The sequence below is a fragment of the Hoplias malabaricus genome, chromosome 10 (assembly GCF_029633855.1).
Source record: "Hoplias malabaricus isolate fHopMal1 chromosome 10, fHopMal1.hap1, whole genome shotgun sequence".
NCBI lineage: Eukaryota > Metazoa > Chordata > Actinopteri > Characiformes > Erythrinidae > Hoplias > Hoplias malabaricus.
Window position 1 is genome coordinate 42509897 of NC_089809.1, and position 18749 is coordinate 42528645.

An 18749-nucleotide genomic window follows, 5' to 3' on the forward strand; every position below is an offset into this window, starting at 1 on the left:
AAGAGCAAATCAGCAAGCTCAAAAAAGTCCTCCATTGTTGAATAACTGCATGCAGGAAAAAAAACAATTTCATAATGATTTTAATAATTTGATCCAAACTGTACAATATACTCATGTTATTTCAAATGTCTTTCTGACATGCAGGGGTTAATAAAGCTCCTTTCAGCATTGCCCAGAAAAAATAACTTTTCTGGACATACCCAATGGAGCTGTAGCACGTCTGCAACAATTAACACTGGACGATATCCAGACTTCATCCTGCCGGCTCACTAGTACAAAATCCAGGTAATGTACGGCTGAGCCTCTGTGTGACTAGAGCATGGGTGGTTCGTTCATTAGGGCGTCTCCAAGTATCACAGTCCGATCAGCGTTAGGTTTTGTTTCCGTACAGTCCCGCCTCTTTTTTGGGCAATTTCTAGATGGTGGAGCTGCAGAGCCTTCAGTACATTCTCAGTGGGAGCTTGCCCCAACGTACTTTCATCATATACAAGGTGAGGCATTTTCCAAATTACCTCCTCCTCTATACCCTACATTGCTCACTATGTAGTGAAGTATATAGTGAATAGGGCACTGATTAATTTTGGGCACAACCCTGTACGGATTCCCGGAGCAGCCAGAGCCATGTAGGGAGAGCAGCTAGCGAAAACTTCACTCTTAATTCTGGAACTCCTGCTCCTAAAATAACGTGATAAAGTCGTGATAAAGCTGGTCTCTTTTCCAAACATCTGTGAGGGCGACTCAATGGTAGTTTATTTATGACACAGTTGATTGTTGATTCTCTGAAGAGGCAAAATAACATTATTAAAGAAGACCTTTATAATGAGCTCCTGGATAAAATCTCTCCACAAACACTGTACTGTGTGTAGATAAAGATAAAGCTTTATGAATCTAGTGGTTACTGGTGGTATTTCTACATGAGGTGACCAACGAAATAAAACTCTTCAATGTTAGATGACACTGTCAGGCTAGATTCCTGAATAACTTGTACTTAAATTGTGCAGTGGACAAGTGGACTTAGCAGTTATTGCAACAATCCCCCCCCTGAGTGATTTAGCAGGAACCGCCACTGGAATAGAGCAAGTAATTATCTGAAGAATTCACAGTGAATTCAGGCACAGACGCTGCCCCATGTCCTGCAGTGAGAATGCATCAGATACAGGAAATCTCCAGTTGTTTGCAACTTGTGGCAACTCTGGAAAATATCTGGATCCGATTGTCCGGGTATTGTCTGTAATTGGTATGTGAAAACAGCCTAAGTCCCTGTTCAAGAAGACAGAGTCTGTTTTCAGAAGAGTGGTCTCAATAATAGCCAAGTGGCACTGTAGTGAACAAATATTGACAGACTTCTCCTTTTGTGTGGATAGGTTTAAGCTGCCAGAGTGGAGCAGGTATCTGAGACCCCTTCATAATGTTCGGGCTGCTCCAGTTTTCCATCTCTGACCCTCCAATCCCAGCAGGTGCTACCGTCTGGAGCAGGGACGCACTGCAGCCACATTCCAGACTCCAAAACCTCTGTTTCTGGAGAGACCAGCTTCCCATCCAGAGTGGCCAGGCTGAAGGTCCTCATGGAAATCTTTAAATCAAGATAAAAAAAAGGGAAAGCAAATCTGTTTATCATAATCACGGATGGTTGAAGACTAAACCTGCGTTTGCTTTCTTGGGAGGTTTTTCTTAACCATTGCCAGTCCCGTCTGTTAGTCAAGTCCCACCAGACGTAAGAAACAACCAAAATAACAGGCTGAATTTGAGCACATGCTTCGTTTGAGACGTGTAGAAAGGCATTTCTCCTTCTTGGCAGGACTACTGCAGTGGTCTCTTCCTGCAGCTTATTCACCAGAACAAAGAGAACCGAGCACATCGCTCCTGTTCTCAGGTCACTCCACTGGCCCCAGATTAAACACCTAATTGATTTTTAAGTGCTATTAATAGTTCATTAATCAATAAACTGAGCGGTACGGTGGTGCAGCAGGTAGATATTTTACAACCCCCACCTTATTCAAGCCCGCGCCCTCCATCACGCATACGATTAAAATGGAACTGCTTTTGAATAATAATATAATAGTAATTATATAATTAAGTTTCCTCACTTGTGTGATGACTGGGCCTGAATCATCTCCGTCACTCGTCTGTGTAAAACCATACTCCAAGTACATTTCATCATATTTTATAAATTGTTTTCTGTTGAGATTTTCCCGTAGTCTCTGGAGTCTAACGTTTTTGCACATTAGCTACCTTTTGCCTCCCCGCTCCCACTGCCACCTTCTAAAAAGCTCTTCATTTTAAAGCAGATCTGGACGCACAAACCGTTAACGCGCAGGTGTGAATCTGAATCAAGAGTTGAAGAGTCGAGTAGAGTCGGTCTGATACCGTGAAATGCCAACTTTGAATAAGATCCGGATCAGATTTTTCTGAGTTTAGATGTGAAAATGGGATTATGTCAGGACCCCCTTGGGTTAAGAACCCCTGGCCTAAGCAATCTGATTTCTCACCTGCGCACTTATCCCCACAGCTACATGTCCTAACTTCACCTTCAGCTTCTCTCTGATCCGCAGAGTCTCTCCACTCACATCCTCGACCCAGATATCCACACCAAGACCTATACACACACACACACACACAGATAGAAAAATGTCTCAGACATAAACATGAACAGATATAGACACTAGTTTAATGCAGATATAGGCACATGTTGGAATTATAAGTGAATTTACCCTCAAAACAGCAGGAAGGCGGCAGATTCGTGGACACTGACCAGTCCACATTGAAGCTCTGTTCTTCTGTAAGGCTGCTATAAGAGGAGAACACCCCAGAGCTCAAATCATCAGAACAGTCGGAATTCTGTAAAGCAGAAATTTAACGTTAAAATTTTAAAGTGTAGATTATTTAGAAAGTATTCTACCTATGCCAATTTCTGAAAAACTCCAAAACTAGCTTCACAGGAACCAGTGTCATATTCATAAGCATAAGACTTACAATTAACTGACAATTCCCTCAGTGGAACACAGTTCAGTTTCTTAATAAAACGCTTTGTTCCAAAGCCCACAGCAGTGTTCTCCCCCTGTGTAAACAGCCCCTGTTCAGAACGCTCGTTTCAGCACCTGTTCCTTTAAATGATAATGAGCCGCTCGCTGTTCACCCCGACCCCGAGCGCACAGCAGTGAGGAGCGAGGAGCAGAAGCTCTGATTTTTAGCCATTTTCACTCTGTTCTCTTTCTTCTCCATTCTTGTTTTCTCCGTTTTTACTCAGTGCTCTTATTTCTCCGCGGTCATTGTGTCCGTTTTGCTGCACTTAACCTTGTCTTTGCGCTCTTACATTGTGATGGAAAAATGCAGATTAACACTAATGAGTAATGGTTAATAATAACTAATGACATAATATATTCAGGGAGTAATGGTTTTGATTAATCTTGATTCATTCTTACTAAATTATGTAGGCCTTAGTGCTTGAAGGAACTTATTGCATTGTGTGGTTACGGTGACCTGTGGGAGGAAGGCGCTGAGCAGATTAGAAGGAAGGCAGTCAACAACTGAAGGACATCTCTCACCAGTTTTCCTGGCAGCTATAAAGCTGGAGATAATGAGGCACCAATAAGGGAATGTTTGGGTTGATGGAACGAGACATGATGTAATAATGGTGTACGTGACTGGGGTCCTATATATGGCTTGACTTTGTTCAATAAACTTGAGAGATAAGAGAGAATCTTTGACTGCGTGTCTTATTCCTCTCTTCTCCCCAAATAATTATTTGAGTATCCTTCCTGGTGATACTTAGAGATTAATTTTAGATTTGCCATAACAATTTGGGGGCTCGTTGTTCGGGATCCTTCCGAGCGGGGGAAAAAAGGTGGATTGAAAGAGCAAATCCAGCCATCCACCAGAAGCCTCCAGAGTGGGGAGGGGGCTCCGTTCCGGGTCCACCGGCACCGCTGATATTGAACTTGGCACGGGACGCCAGGAGGGAACACTGATTGAACCGCGGTAAGGTGGATGGTTGATAATGTTGTGTTTCCAGAGCTGACGAGCTCCTAGGACAAAATTTTTATATATATACATAAGGGTTTTTTTTCTTTCAATTTTGATTAATTAATTCAATTAACTTGGGATTTATTTTAAAATACATTTATGGGGTGTTGTTACAGCAAAACGCCACAGAATCAGGAAAAAGATAAAAACACAGGTTCATCGCTGTTATTGGACAGATGAGATGAGGGGGCGGGGCGTTTGTAAAGTCTCTGCACTTGACGTCAGAAGCGGAGCACAATCAGAACCGCAGCACATAGAAAAATGGGTCATCTTGTTTCACAGTGTGTGACTTGGTGGACTCCAGATACAGACATTAGCGTCCACATGTACTTCACACATGATTTGTTTATAATATGTCCCTTTTAAAAGATTTTACAGCATTCAACTGTTGTTTACGGGATTTTGACACAGTGTATATGGCACTTGTTATCTTTAGAATTGAAAAACAATGGTTTTGTTCTGACAGTGAAGATTTGTATTTGGTTTTGTTTACCTTGTCCGTAAGCTCTGGTTCAGAGGCACAGGTGCTGCGATGGCAGGTGAGGGTTGCATTTGAATTTTGCTTTACACCTGTATAATGTAAAATGTAAGTTAGTACTGATGTATAAACAGAGTTAACAACTCAGTCGGTGTGTCCTAATTTCAGACCAGCTAAATATGACTTCAATGTCACCATGCTCAATGCCTGCTCAAACTTTGGGCTAGAGGGGTATAAATGGTCCAACATTTGCGGCACGGTGGCTTAGTGGTTAGCACGTTCGCCTCCCAGCGCTGGGATCTTGGGTTCAAGTCCCATCTGGGTGGAGTTTCCATGTTCTCCCCGTGTCTGCGTGGGTTTCCTCCGGGGTCTCCGGTTTCCTCCCACAGTCCAAAAACATGGAGGGTAGGTGAATTGGCTTCTGTCTAATAACTGTCCTGGTGTGTGAGTGAATGTGTGTGCGCCCAGATATGGATTGACACTCTGTCCTGGGTGAAATCCTAGTGCCCGATGCAGTCCTCCAGGTGGACGGTCGTTCCTGGTTGAGAGTACGCTGTGCGCGTTTGGCTGCCGCTTCTCGCCAGTGTGTGGATTGAATGTTCTGAGCAGTGTGGATTGTAAAGCGTCCTTGGGTGTCTAGAAAGGCGCTATATAAGTGTAACGATAATAATAATAATAATAACATTGTACTGCAGCGGCAATGGTCAAAGTGCATGATACATCAGACAGGCAGCAAGTAAGTGCTTGAAGTTGATGTTGGAAGCAGGAGGAACAGTCAGCATAAAGATCTGAGACACTTTGAGCAACCCCCGAGTCATGCATCAGTGAGCCATCGCCCCATTCACTGGTTGTCCTTCTTTGAACAAATAATCTATGTAATCTTCACCTGCCAATGGTTTTAATCTTGTGGCTGATCAGTTTTAAACACACCTTGAACTTTTACAATGACTTTTACTTGACTACGCAAAGACTCACTTGGAGTTCCCGGTGTTCTAGACTCTTCAGAGTCAGAGTGGTCATCCTCACTCCGGAGGTACAGGTTACGTCGTGATTTTGGGCCGTAGAGGATCTGCAGGTGATGGAATGGCTCCCACTCCTCTTCTGCCCAGTCACTGCCCAGCTCTCTCAAGCTCTCCAAGTCACTCTCCACCTCTTCAACATCCTCTCCTTCACTGTCTCCCTCCGTCTCTTCTGCAGAGCTTCTTGCTTCTGCTTCATAAAGACCCTCTACATCCAGGACTTCATCCACTGTCCCATCAGTGCCACCCGTGTCTTCAGAATCGGCCTCATCTGGACTTCCATGCCATACTTGGTCTTCGTCTTCGCCCTGAAGGTGGACGATATTATATTGTTGCAGTGGTATTGTGATAAATACACTTTATTCTGTAGGGTGACCAGACGTCCTCTTTTACCCGGACATGTCCTCTTTTTTAGACTTAAAAAAATGTCCGGGTGGAATTTTACAAACGTACGGGATTTTGTTTTTCTAGAGCTTACATAGAACTTCGAGAAGCGTTTCGTTCACAAACTAGTCCCGCCCTCCCCTACTCCGATTGGTTCGCTTGAGTGAGAAGGGGGCGTGGTGAAGTAGCCTAAAATCTTCTGATTGGACGGTCTGACTGTAGAGCTACCGTTATTGGTCGATAACCTTCTCTGTAAACATTTAATTGGTCAGTCTGCACGTCAGGCAAAGCTCATGTACCTACCCTCAGCTCGAGCAGCTATGCCGAAACATAAATGTAAGGAGGCGTGTCCTCTTTTTCACCATCTCAGATCTGGTCACCCTATTACTGTGAGCAAGTTGGGGATGTTGTTAATACCTAAAGTACAGGGTGTGACATTTATATGGCTACACCTTAATAAAATGGGATTGGTTGGTGATATTAACTTCCTGTTTGTTGCACATTAGTATATGGGAGGGGGGAAACTTTCAAGATGGGTGGTGACCATGGCGGCCATTTTGAAGTTGGCAATTTTGGATCCAACTTTTGTTTTTTCAATGGGAAGAGGGTCATGTGACACATCAAACCAGACCAAAGGTGCAGGTGCGAAAACGCCATAAATCTCTTAATGCTTCAGCGTATTGTCCAATTGTGTTGGATCCACGGTTGATTTCTCCTTTTTTCATGAATTAGACTTAAAGGTGATGTTCACAATTGTAATCAAAAACGCTTTTTTTATAAAATGTGTTTTTTTTTTTGATCGAATGTGTTTACGAAGCCCCATTGTCTGTAAATGAAAAGAAAAACAAACTGACCCAGTCCGGTGTGCCAGTCTCTCAGTCTCTCTCTCTCTGCAGTTTTTTAGTCAACAGAGAGACTCGATATGTTGAAAAGCATGACCCAAGATGAGGATGATGCTCTATTCCTGCTCCATAGGGGGGTAAAACTGACTCATTTTTGCTGTTTCAGATAGATAGATAGATAGATAGATAGATTGATTGATTGATTGATTGATTGATTGGATGAGCAGGTGTCCACACTTTTGGCCACTTAGTTTAGATGCAGAATATTTTGGAGAATGTTTTTAATGCGATATTTCTGCCATTTCACACACCCCTACCTCGTCCTGCGCTGTCTTCACTTCTGTGTACATCTCATTGTGGTCTTCTCCTTCTCTTTGGGGTGTCTTCTCATTTTCGTTTTGTGAACATGTGTGTTGCATGTGTCCTGTTACGGGCAAATCCTTTCCTATTCCCCAGTATCTTTCCATCCATGCCCTCATGTTATATCTGTTCCCCTCGTCCGTCCTTCCCTGACTGTCCCACTCGCTCTCCTCCACCGAGTCCCATTCCTCTGAGTCACTCTCGTCCTCCTCTTTCGCTCTCTCTCTCCATGTGCTCACCCACTGGATCACAGGAGCAGAGAGACCGTCCTGAAGGGTGGAGGCTGATGCTGCACAATAAGGGGTCGGGGTCTCCAGGGCTGTCACGGTGACGGCAGTAGGGGTCTCCTGATAGCTGATTGGTGGGCAGTTCTGGAGCTCAGGTGGGTCAGAGAGGTGAGATAACACTGGATCAGAGGAACCACTCACTATGACACAAAGAGAAACACATGGCTTTCGTTAATTATTTGCAGATTCACTCTACATTCAACCTACACAATGTTCAAAAGATTAGACACAGCTACTTCAATATTGCGGTATTAGTGAAGACACTGAATTGATGAAACGTGGCCACTCTTAGAAAGTAGCTTTAGCGCTTTTCCACCAACATGGAACAAGCTCCGTTCCGGTTCATGAACCCACCAACAAAAGAAAGTACCAGAACCCAAAATTTAGTTCTAACTGGGAACCAATGTATACTAGGTTTTTCAGCACGAACCGTGAGGACGTCTGTGGGCGTGGCTAGTTACAGGAACAAGGAGCGATGGCGACACCCACGAGGAGCGCACTGTGTAGTCTTCTACGTCTTCTTATCGCCAAGTTTGATTTTTAGAGAAAAGCAAACATCTTTAACAACAGCACAAATGCTCTACACGCTCCGCTGTCTTCTCGCTTCAGTTTCCTGCCGCTTTGCAGCGCCCCCTGCTGATGCTGTGTTCTGTGACATATCCTCGGTATCCACTAAAACTGCGGTAAACTCGGCTGTTCCACTGAAAAGCACCAAGGTTCTTAAAAACACACACAGAACCAGTTCAAGAACCAGAGCTCTTTGGAAAAGGACAAAACTCGACTAAGTACTCTGAGCTATATGTTGCCACATCTTAGAATTGCACATAACTACACTCTTAAACACAATGGTTCTACAAGGATTCTTTGGTAAAAAAATAAATGGCTTTAGAACCCTGAACGTGAAGAACCTTTTGCTTAATTAAAGGGTTCTTTGTATTGTGAAGAGGCTCTTCAGACTGATGGATAATGTGCTATAAATGGTTCTATACAGCACCTTCTAGAACAGGGTTCTTTATGGCAAAAATGGTTCCTCTATTGTACCAAGCTTGACATACAACAGAAGCCTCCTAAAAGGTTCTATATGGACATAAACAGCCTGGGATTTTAAGCAAGGGTTGAGCTTGATTTTCTCCTGTTTCTCAAAAAATAATGTTTATTATTTTTAATACCAGACAGCAGATTAGATGCTGGAGTTTTTAAACCCTGTGTCCACTCTGTGAGACACTCCTCCCTCGTTGGTCCACCTTGTAGATGTAGAGTCAGAGACAGTAGCTCATCTGTCGCTGCACAGTGTGTGTCGCTCGTCCTCTAGTCCTTCATCAGTGACACAGGACGCTGTCGGCTGGATGTTTTTGGTCGGTGGACTGTTCTCAGTCCAGACACTGAGGGGTTTAAAAACTCCAGCAGCACTGCTGTGTCTGATCCACTCGCACCAGCACAACACACACTAACACCAGTGTGACTGCAGTGCTCAGAATGATCTACCACCACATCTTAGCTGCTCTGTGGGGGTCCTGACTATTAGAGAACAACAGATAGACTACAGCCTGTAGAGACCCATGTTATGTAATATGTTTATAATCTCTTTCTGAACATCTCTAAGGAGTCAGTAAAGGTTTTTACCCGCTCTGAGGGCTTGGGTGCTTTTCTCCAGCAGTTTTCTCGCTGAATCTCTGTGCCGTGGCTCCTTCACCAATCCCCCTCTGATAACCTCACGGGTCAGGGGGTCACAACCAGGAGGAATCTCCCACAGAGGCGCAGGCTCACTCACGATCTGCACAACATGTGTATATATACACATTTATGAGTATGTACCATTGGCACATTTTATCAGCCTCACTCTAGAATATTTACCATCGCTCAGTTTCTGACCACAGGACACTCTCTACGTACACTGCATAGGGCCCTGCAAATTAACGACAGCCCCCTCGTCTTCCCCCCTCACATCGGGAGCATTAGCGTACCATCAGAAGATGAAGAGAAACTCTTCTTCAGGAAATAAAAAGAGGAAAAAAAAAGACTCCAGGAGACTGAGCTGCGGGAACAGCAGTGGGGTAAACCTGTGACTGTTCTTCTCAAGGTTGTTAAGATTGTTAATAAATAATAGTCCACGAACATAGCTGTGGGAATATATTTAGAGGCGGCGTGCACTGCGCAGCGGCTCTCCATGACCTTAAACGTCTCATAGTGCCATAGTATCATGAACCAAATTTTGAAGCAGAAAAGAACATATACAGATGATTTTATGCGGTCTAGTATTTGTTTAAACTTCCCCAAACTCACAGGTGCAGTCTAGAAGTTCCTTATTATTCCATTCCACTTAAAGAATGACAAAAATTGTCACATTTTGGCTCACAGAGTCCAGGGCATCTTATCAAAATTATGCTTAGGGCCCCAAGATAATGTTGCTGGAAGCATTAGTGTCACTGCTGTGTTGAGAGTAAAAGCCATTGTGCACCGAATCCCAACTTGAAATTGTGAAAGATTTAGATACAAAACATCTGGAGATTGCAGGTTTAAACCCTGATGATGCCTTAACCGTCCAGGTCAGGCATCCTAAGGAGCACAGTTTTTTTCGCTCTCAGGGTGTGTAGGATCTTTCCCCTCATAACTGCTCACAGTGCTAGCTAGCAGGGGTGTCTGTTGACAGGGTGATGTGACAGATGTGGGCAGTGTGCCTTCTCCTCTGGAGCATTAAGCTGTTCAGTGGCCATGTGTCGGGGGGCACTGTGCGATTGGGGAAAGGTTGGACTTGGAGATGAGAAGAATTGGGGAGAACATTCAGAAATATGAATGTAGACACACACACACATTTATAGGTATATATATAGACACTTTAGGAGCTACAGTCTAACTGGCCTCAGCATCTGATAAAAGCGCCACAAAGTGTAACTACAGTCTACAGTAGGGTTCCACTTACTTTCAGACACAGTGGGTGTGTGTAGTATCGTGTCCAGGGCTGATGTCCACTGAGCATGTGCAGAAGCATACAGCAGCTGCTCCACACATCTGCTTTGTCAGAGCGGGGGTCTCCCCGAGCCACCTCAGGAGACATGTGAGTCTCAGTTCCACGCAAACCGTTCCCTAAAACACACGCAGCAATGGACAAAACCTATTGAAATGAATAGACACTAGTGCCATTGACTCTATCCATGTCTATAGTACCGTTATTTACAGCAATGTTACCTCTGAATGTCTTGGTGCTGCATCCTGTCTGGTCCAACATCTCAGACGAGCCAAAATCACACAGGAAACACTCCCTTCGGTCCTTCGAAAGCAAAACATTATCCACTACACACACCCAAACATACACAGACACAAATACGATTGTTTATAATGGTCTCAATAACAGGGTGAAATCATCTTTACATAATAATATATTTGTTCTCGACATCAGCAGGATCACTGATGCAATTCACATTCTGTATCACCAGGGGGCGCCTCAAACCAACAGTGATGAATGAAAGATGCCTTTAAACAGTTAATATCATCAGTGTATTACCAAAATCAGCTTCAGGTTTATCAGTGGTAAAATGGAAGAGCTTTCTGCTGACCTTTAACATCCAGGTGTATGACTTTTCTGCTGTGCAGGTGTTCTAGAGCCTGCAGAACTTGCGTGTGGTAAAAAAGAGACAAATCCTCGGGAAGACTGCCTCTTGTCTTTAGTAACTGTGCGAGGGAACCTAGGGGAGAGACAGAGAGAGAGATTTAAAAGCTAGCGAATGACACATGTTCCAGCAGGTACCACTTGTTTGAAACCTGTTTCAACAACATGCTCAATATGCTTTCAGGAGAATATTAACTACCCAGTTCTGTCATGTGAGTTAACTGAAGGAAGGACATCCCTACCAACCAAAGATAAGGTGCAAGTAAAGATAGTTATGGGCGGCACGGAGAAGCAGCAGGTAGTGTCTCGGTCACAGTCTGTGAGGAGTGTGGTGTGTTCTCCCTGTGTCTGCGTGGGTTTCCTCCGGGTGACTGTCTGTGAGGAGTGTGGTGTGTTCTCCCTGTGTCTGCGTGGGTTTCCTCCGGGTGACTGTCTGTGAGGAGTGTGGTGTGTTCTCCCTGTGTCTGCGTGGGTTTCCTCCGGGTGACTGTCTGTGAGGAGTGTGGTGTGTTCTCCCTGTGTCTGCGTGGGTTTCCTCCGGGTGACTGTCTGTGAGGAGTGTGGTGTGTTCTCCCTGTGTCTGCGTGGGTTTCCTCCGGGTGACTGTCTGTGAGGAGTTTGGTGTGTTCTCCCTGTGTCTGCGTGGGTTTCCTCCGGGTGACTGTCTGTGAGGAGTGTGGTGTGTTCTCTCAGTGTCTGCGTGGGTTTCCTCCGGGTGACTGTCTGTGAGGAGTGTGGTGTGTTCACCCTGTGGCTGCATGGGTTTCCTCTGGGTGCTCCGGTTTCCTCCTACGCTCCAAAAACACACGTTGGTAGTGGATTGGAGACTCAAAAGTGTCCGTAGGTGAGTGAATGTGTGAATGTGTTTAGGCCTCCCACCGTGACCCTGAACTGGATAAGGGTTACAGATAGTGAATGAATGAATGAATGAATTATATGAAGTTACACTTAATATAAACTGAATGAACTAGTCACAGGATATTTTTGTCACTCTTCTAATAAAACTGAAATATATTTCTCTGAGCTGCCTGCCTCAGCTCTAAAATACATTAAAATGAGCTTAAATTATTAATAAAAAATAAAATAAAAGTCACTAATATAAACAATCAGACCATGTCAAAATAATCACTAATAAAAATGATGCAGTAGCACGGTCTTCTTTTACACATTACAACACTGTAAATGATAAGAGTTTGACTTATACAACACTAATCATATAAATATATTTAAAGTGCACTTAGATTCACAGAAATAACATATGACTAGTTCACTCAGTGTATATCAGGTCTAATTTAATGTCAATTCAAATATATATTAGTAATGATTTAGTACAAATTAGTTTTTTAAAAAGAGTACATTTTAAGTTTGTGTTTTTTCACAAAGGGTGTCACAGTCACAGCTCCTGGGTCCTGGGTTTGTGGGATCTAACCGTTCAGATCTAACTGTCCATAGGTGAGTGTTTGTGTGAGTGTGTGATGCACTGGGATGGACTGGTACCCTGTCCAGGTTGTGCCCGAAGGTGGGCTCCACACTGACCGTGACCCTGAACTAGATGAAGAAGTTACAGAAATGAATAATGAGTGAATGAATGTTGCTATTTTGTCAGGTCCCAGAAACCAATCAAGGGACATATCCTCTTACAGCAGGATGTTGTAGTTAACCCACAGGACCACGCATCATCACTGTCCGACTAAAAACATCTGTCTTCCAAAACGGTAACTTTACAGGAGAAGGGGAAAAAACCCTTAACTTTCAGTGGAAGTCAATAAAAAAAAAAGAGTCATTTTGGAGCATTTCTATTGGACCATTCGTCATGAAATGATCACACAGTGTGAAGGACAGCAGGTAAACATCCACAAACACAGATATAAATGTGTTTAATTGGACAGCAACACTATATTTGTTTCCTTTTTTGTTTTTAGCTCCCTGAATTTCATTTCTGCAACAGACATCCTTTTAACATCTGGCAGATTGAAACCAAACAGACCTTCTGCTAATTTTAAGGGGACTTCACTTGTTACATGAGGTGATCTCCCACTGTTTAACATTGTTTTTTTTTTTTAGGAAATATACATTCAGTGGCCATTTTATGAGCTCCACTTATCGTAGAGGTTCATTTCGTAAGTGTCCAATGACCGCTGAATTTCTGTTGATGCACAATCCATCACCTGTCCATTGTCTCCTTGTCCAGATGTCATTATTTCAGGGATGGATCACTGTTAGAGGAGTGTGTGAATTATCAAACAATGGTACACATTAGTATCAGTGCTAGGTTTAGTGCCTCCATCACCAGGGAAATATCCAGAAAAGAGCAGCTCTGTGGGCAGAAGCTGACCTCTGGTCAAGGGCTATGTGGTGATTAAACACACGAGCACCAGGAAATTGAAGGACAGTGTACGGGGTTTTAAAAAGCTGGCCGGTGTCTTGTGAAGGTGCAGATCCCTGAGATCACCTGTTTTAAGATCCATAAAGAGGACGACATTGAGCCCCTCTCGGACCGCCCCGTAAAGCTGGAGCACACGTGGAGAGTCCAGTCTGCTCCATGTGCCCACCTCCTCCCAGCTAAAACTACACAGGGGAATCTGGAAGTGGACAAGGTTAAAGAAGCCTTGAGAATCAGAGCCAGGGGGAAATATTTCTTAATATAATACACATACAACAACAACAAAAACGACATCATCATCTGTGGGGGTGCTGCCTGTGTTATTGTAGTTCACAGACCTAGCCACCAGGGGACTGAAGATGACCTCCAATGGCCAAGCAAGTGAAATTCAACAACAAAGACAGCCACTACATTCTGGAGTGAAGTTTTTCAAACAGATTTTGACGAAAGCCCCTAGAACTCAGTTCTGTCGCCGAGTACCTTTCGGCACAAGCTCAATGAGAAATACCTGGCAAAGGCAGTTTTCTCAGGTACAGAATGCACACCTGTGGACAATGTCACACTCACCCAGTCAATCAGGAGGAAAGCCATGCAGACACAGGGAGAACACACCACAGATTATAATAAATGAATGATCTGTGCTAGGTAGACAGCAAAATCTTTCCGAAATGAAACCATTCTTTTAAAAGCTTTTTTGCATCGCTTTTCCCACTTCAGTATTACGCTGTGGACACTCTAGACTTTATATTCATAACATTTAATGAGCAAAACCCCATTGATTTGAATAAAATTCACCACACTGTACAGATGATTATTTTTTTGTGAGCAAATCTTAGTTTCGTGTTCAAGTTCAAGACGGATTAACTCTGAAATGCAACTGCAAATGCTCAACGAATAGCATTGCTGATATGCCGCTGGTCATCTGTAAGGACGACATTATATAACTTGGTCCCAACTGGTGGTAAAATGGTCCATAACCATGAGCCAGCCTGGAGCACACTCAGTCTGGAGTGGGATTGTAGTGGATATATAATTTGCTGTATTTATTTTACTAATTATGGTTGGTGGGCGGCACGGTGGTGCAGCAGGTAGGTGTCGCAGTCACACAGCTCCAGGGACCTGGAGGTTGTGGGTTCGAGTCCCGCTCCGGGTGACTGTCTGTGAGGAGTGTGGTGTGTTCTCCCTGTGTCTGTGTGGGTTTCCTCCGGGTGACTGTCTGTGAGGAGTGTGGTGTGTGGGGGCTGAAGGACGTGATCACATTTTGATGTAACTACATCTTTAGGTGGTGCTATAACAAAAATTGTTATGCAACACAGGACTGTCCAAATGACAAGAACATTTCAGGTTCTATGACGATGTCATATAAAAAAACTAATGTAGCTGTCATTGGCCAATGGGGTTTCAGCACCTGTTTGAAAGACTTAACATTGTCCACGGAAAAATTTCACCCATTTGAACCTGCAACCTGATGCCTGTTATACACAGTGTCTATCAACTTTGCAATTACAACTATTTTCCAAAAAAGAGAATAGCATTCCCTCACTGGCCAATTGTTTCAAAAAACATCTTTTCAAACTAGTCCTTGGATTTTCATGTAGTCTCCTCAGAAGTGGTCTTGATGAAACCTTTAATGTTCGTGTGTTGTTAATAAATACTGAAAAAAAGTATTTACTCTTTTGGCAGCACACGTGAATCCAGTTTGTTTGTCCCGGACACTAAAGACATCGCCATATGATCCATTCTGTATGTTTCGAAGCAATGAATATTCTCGTCCTTCCCGATACTCTGAGTTCTTGGCCTGTAAAAACTGAAAGATAAGCACTCTGGATTACCAGTCTGAATCAAATGGGCAGGAAAAAAAACTGATCTGTGAGAGAAAACCGAGAAAGCATTCGCTTCCATCCTTCATTAATTCATCTCTAACTGCTTCATCCTGATCAGTGGGTCTGGAGACACTCACACCTGTGGAAATCTTTACACACTCATTCAGTCACTCAAACTCTCACACCTATGGATGACCCCCATACTGATGTGTTCTGGACTGTGGGAGGAAACTGGAGCATCAGCCATCAGCTGATTGTAAAGTACTATTTTGTTTGAACTGGAATGTATGAAAGCCCTGAAGTTCAAGGTGAATAAAACATTTAATGTATGTTCCTGAGACTAATGTCCATATTTTTTATGTTTTTCTGCCTCTTATACACACCAAAAACAGCTCAAATTTTCCCTACTAGTGGGGTGCGTCTGAGGGTCCAAAAACGGCTAACATTTAGCATGTTATACCAGTTTTTACCAGCAGGTAAAAACTGGTATAACAGCAGGAAGCAGATTTTTTTTTTTTCCAGTTGCCCCTCTGGGATTTCACTGAAACAAGACAGCATGCTGTATCAGCTTTGACCACAAGGGAGCAGTGCAACTCAATACAATGCCCAATGCCAAAAGACGAGCAAACTGGCCATCGTATAGCCACAGGAGAGGCAAATTGTTCAGCTGATCTTAATTTTAAATATATAAATTGTAAATGAAAACTGGTATAACATGCTAAATGTAAAATATAATTTTGCTTTTGATGGCTAAAATTGTGTTGCTATAAAAAAATATGTTTCAACAGTTTTTGGTGCGTGTACAGGGTGGGCCATTTATATGGATACACCATAATAAGATGGGAATGGTTGGTGATATTAACTTCCTGTTTGTGGCACATTAGTACATGGGAGGGGGAAACTTTTCAAGATAAGTGGTGACCATGGCGGCCATTTTGAAGTCGGCAACCCTCTTCTCCCATTGATAGCAACACAGCAGGAGAAATCCTAGCACAGTCTTCCAGTATCCGTAGTTTCAGGTGCTGCACGTCTCGTATCTTCACAGCATAGACAATTGCCTTCAGATGACCCCCAAAGATAAAAGTCTAAGGGGGACATATCGGGTGACCTTGGGGGCCATTCAACTGGCCCACAACGACCAATCCACTTTCCAGGAAAATGTTCATCTAGGAATGCTCAGACCTGACACACACAATGTGGTGGTGCACAATCTTGCTGGAAAAACATCATCATGTAGCGATTTTGCATATCCAGTGGCCTTGAGCTTTCCATTGATGAAGAATGGCCCCACTATCTTTGTACCCCATATACCACACCATACCATCAAGACGTGCTGCACCTGAAACTACGGACACTGGAAGCCTGTGCTAGCATTTCTCCTGTGGTGTCACTATCAGTGTGTGAAGAGTGGGAGAAGACGGTTGCATTGACAATTCAACACAATGGGCATCACTTTGAACACATGTTATAAGTGGTCAGAAACTTGTAAATAACTCATGAAAGAATAAAGTCACGTTAAAACCAGCACACCATTGTTTTCCTTGTGAAATTCCCAATTAGTTTGATGTGTCACATGACCCTCTTCCCATTGAAAAAACAAAAGTTGGAACAAAATGGCCGACTTCAAAATGGCCGCCATGGTCACCACCCATCTTGAAAAGTTTCCTCCCTCCCATATACTAATGTGCAACAAACAGGACGTTAATATCACCAACCATTCCCATTTTGTTACGGTGTATCCATATAAAAGGCCCACCCTGTATAACAAGCAGAAAAAATAAATAATGTGGAACTTAGTCTCAGGAACATAAATTAAACTTTTTTATTCACCTTGAACTTCAGGGCTTCCCTAGGAATGAAATGTGACCGTGTTTGAATTTCATACCTTTCGAGGATGGAAGAGAAAACCTTCACTGACGTTGAGTTTCCCCTGGTCTTTGTCCTGTGCCGCCTCTTTCAGCATCTCGCGGAATAACAGCGAGAAATGGCAGCGATCGATTTGGGTCACAGCACCACGAAGTTCTCTTAAGGTCAGTCCTGAGTATTCCAGGGAATAAGGAACACCTTTCTCTCGACTTCCAGAACGGACCTCATCTACATCGCCGCTCTCAGTCCAAGCATTGTACAGGTCATACGGGTCTTCAGATAGGTCTCCTGGTGAGTGAGCGAGGCCTGTGCCGAATGGGACTTCAACGTCCGAGCTGCTGCTTCGCTCCACAGTGCAGTAAGAGGATTCAGAGCCATAGTCTGTGGTGTAGCAAGATACATCGGATCCAGAGCTGAACCTGGAGGAGATGGATCCCCACTGCTCCTCAGCCAGACTGTGGAGAGAGTCTATCCTCACCTCAGCACCATCTGAGTCCAAGCTCTGCTCCCAGTCTGCATAGACGGAGATGGAATCAGAGTCATGGTCATCTCCAAAGGAGCCGTGGAACAGAACAGAACCCACAGTGGCTTCTATGCTGTATCCTGGAACATCAAAGCTGGAGTTGCCCTCTGTGTACAAACATAACGTCTCATTTTCGCTGTCCACAGAGTCCGACATTCCCGTTATTTTACAAGCCACTTCCTTCTTTTTTTCTTCCATTTGTTTTTGCGGAACCTCTGTGTAAAGGCAAACGGACTCACATTCTTGTGACATACTGCAACAAGTGGAGTCACAGCCCTTGATACTCTCTGCGTAAATGTACACAGCTTCACGGTCAGAATTTAGCTCAGTGCAGCCAGACTGATCTCCATTGCTGGAGTAAATATCTGAACAGCAGCCCACTTCAAGCCTGCGGAGGCACAGCCCTGCAGTACTGGACAAAGGAAGTTCGGAATAATGGGTCCACTGCTGAGGATAAGGGACCTGGGATTCATACCCTGGCCTAGAGCAGACTTTGACAGTACTCTGAGGTCTGGACCTGGGGAAAATCGAAGCCTCGTTGGCCTCCTGCTCTGGGATTAATGGAGGTGTAGTTGTTTTCTCTCTCCCCTCTCCAATCAGTGACTTTTTCAATATTCTGTCCCTCTGCTGCTGATGTTCTGTTCCACTGGCCCCTTTCTGTCTGTCCATTCCATCTCCAGTCCTCTCTGTGTGCTCTTGACGATGTGTTCTGTGGGAGGGAGTCATATTAAAGGTAACTGGCACAGGTCATGACAAAGCCTCTATTGAGATTGGTGTCTGTGTGATTAATGCAAACCCAATCAACACAGGAACTACGACCGGAGATGGAGTTTTATACCGAAATCACAATTTTAAAAAGAGTGCAGTTTTAAAAGTGCAGGAGCTTGCTCCTATTATCAAACACAAATATCTTTAAAAGATTTAAATTGGGATGTATTACTTGTGGCGGCACGGTGAAGCAGCAGGTAGTGTCTCTGTCACACCTCCAGGGACCAAGTGGGTTCAAGTCCCACTCTGGGTGACTGTGAGGAGTGTGGTGTGTTCTCCCTGTGTCCGCATGGGTTTCCTCCGGGTGACTGTCTGTGAGGAGTGTGTTGTGTTCTCCTTGTGTCTGCGTGGGTTTCCTCCGGGTGACTGTCTGTGAGGAGTGTGGA

General features: G+C 43.9%; 1 protein-coding gene across 1 annotated transcript; it reads right to left on the bottom strand.

Annotated features, from left to right (window-relative positions):
* Window positions 1-262: 262 nt before the first annotated feature.
* On the bottom strand, window positions 263-17190 carry LOC136708216 (mitogen-activated protein kinase kinase kinase 14). Its single transcript, XM_066682592.1, has 13 exons — window positions 17092-17190; window positions 15056-15190; window positions 13453-13582; window positions 10948-11076; window positions 10580-10684; window positions 10314-10477; window positions 9017-9167; window positions 7064-7533; window positions 5477-5828; window positions 4517-4593; window positions 2712-2838; window positions 2490-2596; window positions 263-1573 (listed from the first exon to the last, which is right to left on the bottom strand). Exons 1-13 carry the CDS (start codon window positions 17167-17169, stop codon window positions 1367-1369), a joined length of 2232 nt encoding a protein of 743 aa, XP_066538689.1. The 5' UTR covers window positions 17170-17190; the 3' UTR covers window positions 263-1366.
* Window positions 17191-18749: the final 1559 nt, after the last annotated feature.

Coding starts and splice junctions, on each gene's coding strand:
- LOC136708216 (XM_066682592.1), bottom strand. CDS start 17,169: ATGCTGAAAGAGGCGGCACAGGACAAAGACCAGGGGAAACTCAACGTC. Junction 7,534..9,016: donor CACCCAAGCCCTCAGAGCGG/GTAAAAACCTTT, acceptor TTTGTGTCATAG/TGAGTGGTTCCTCTGATCCA. Junction 1,574..2,489: donor CTGTGGGGATAAGTGCGCAG/GTGAGAAATCAG, acceptor CTTGATTTAAAG/ATTTCCATGAGGACCTTCAG.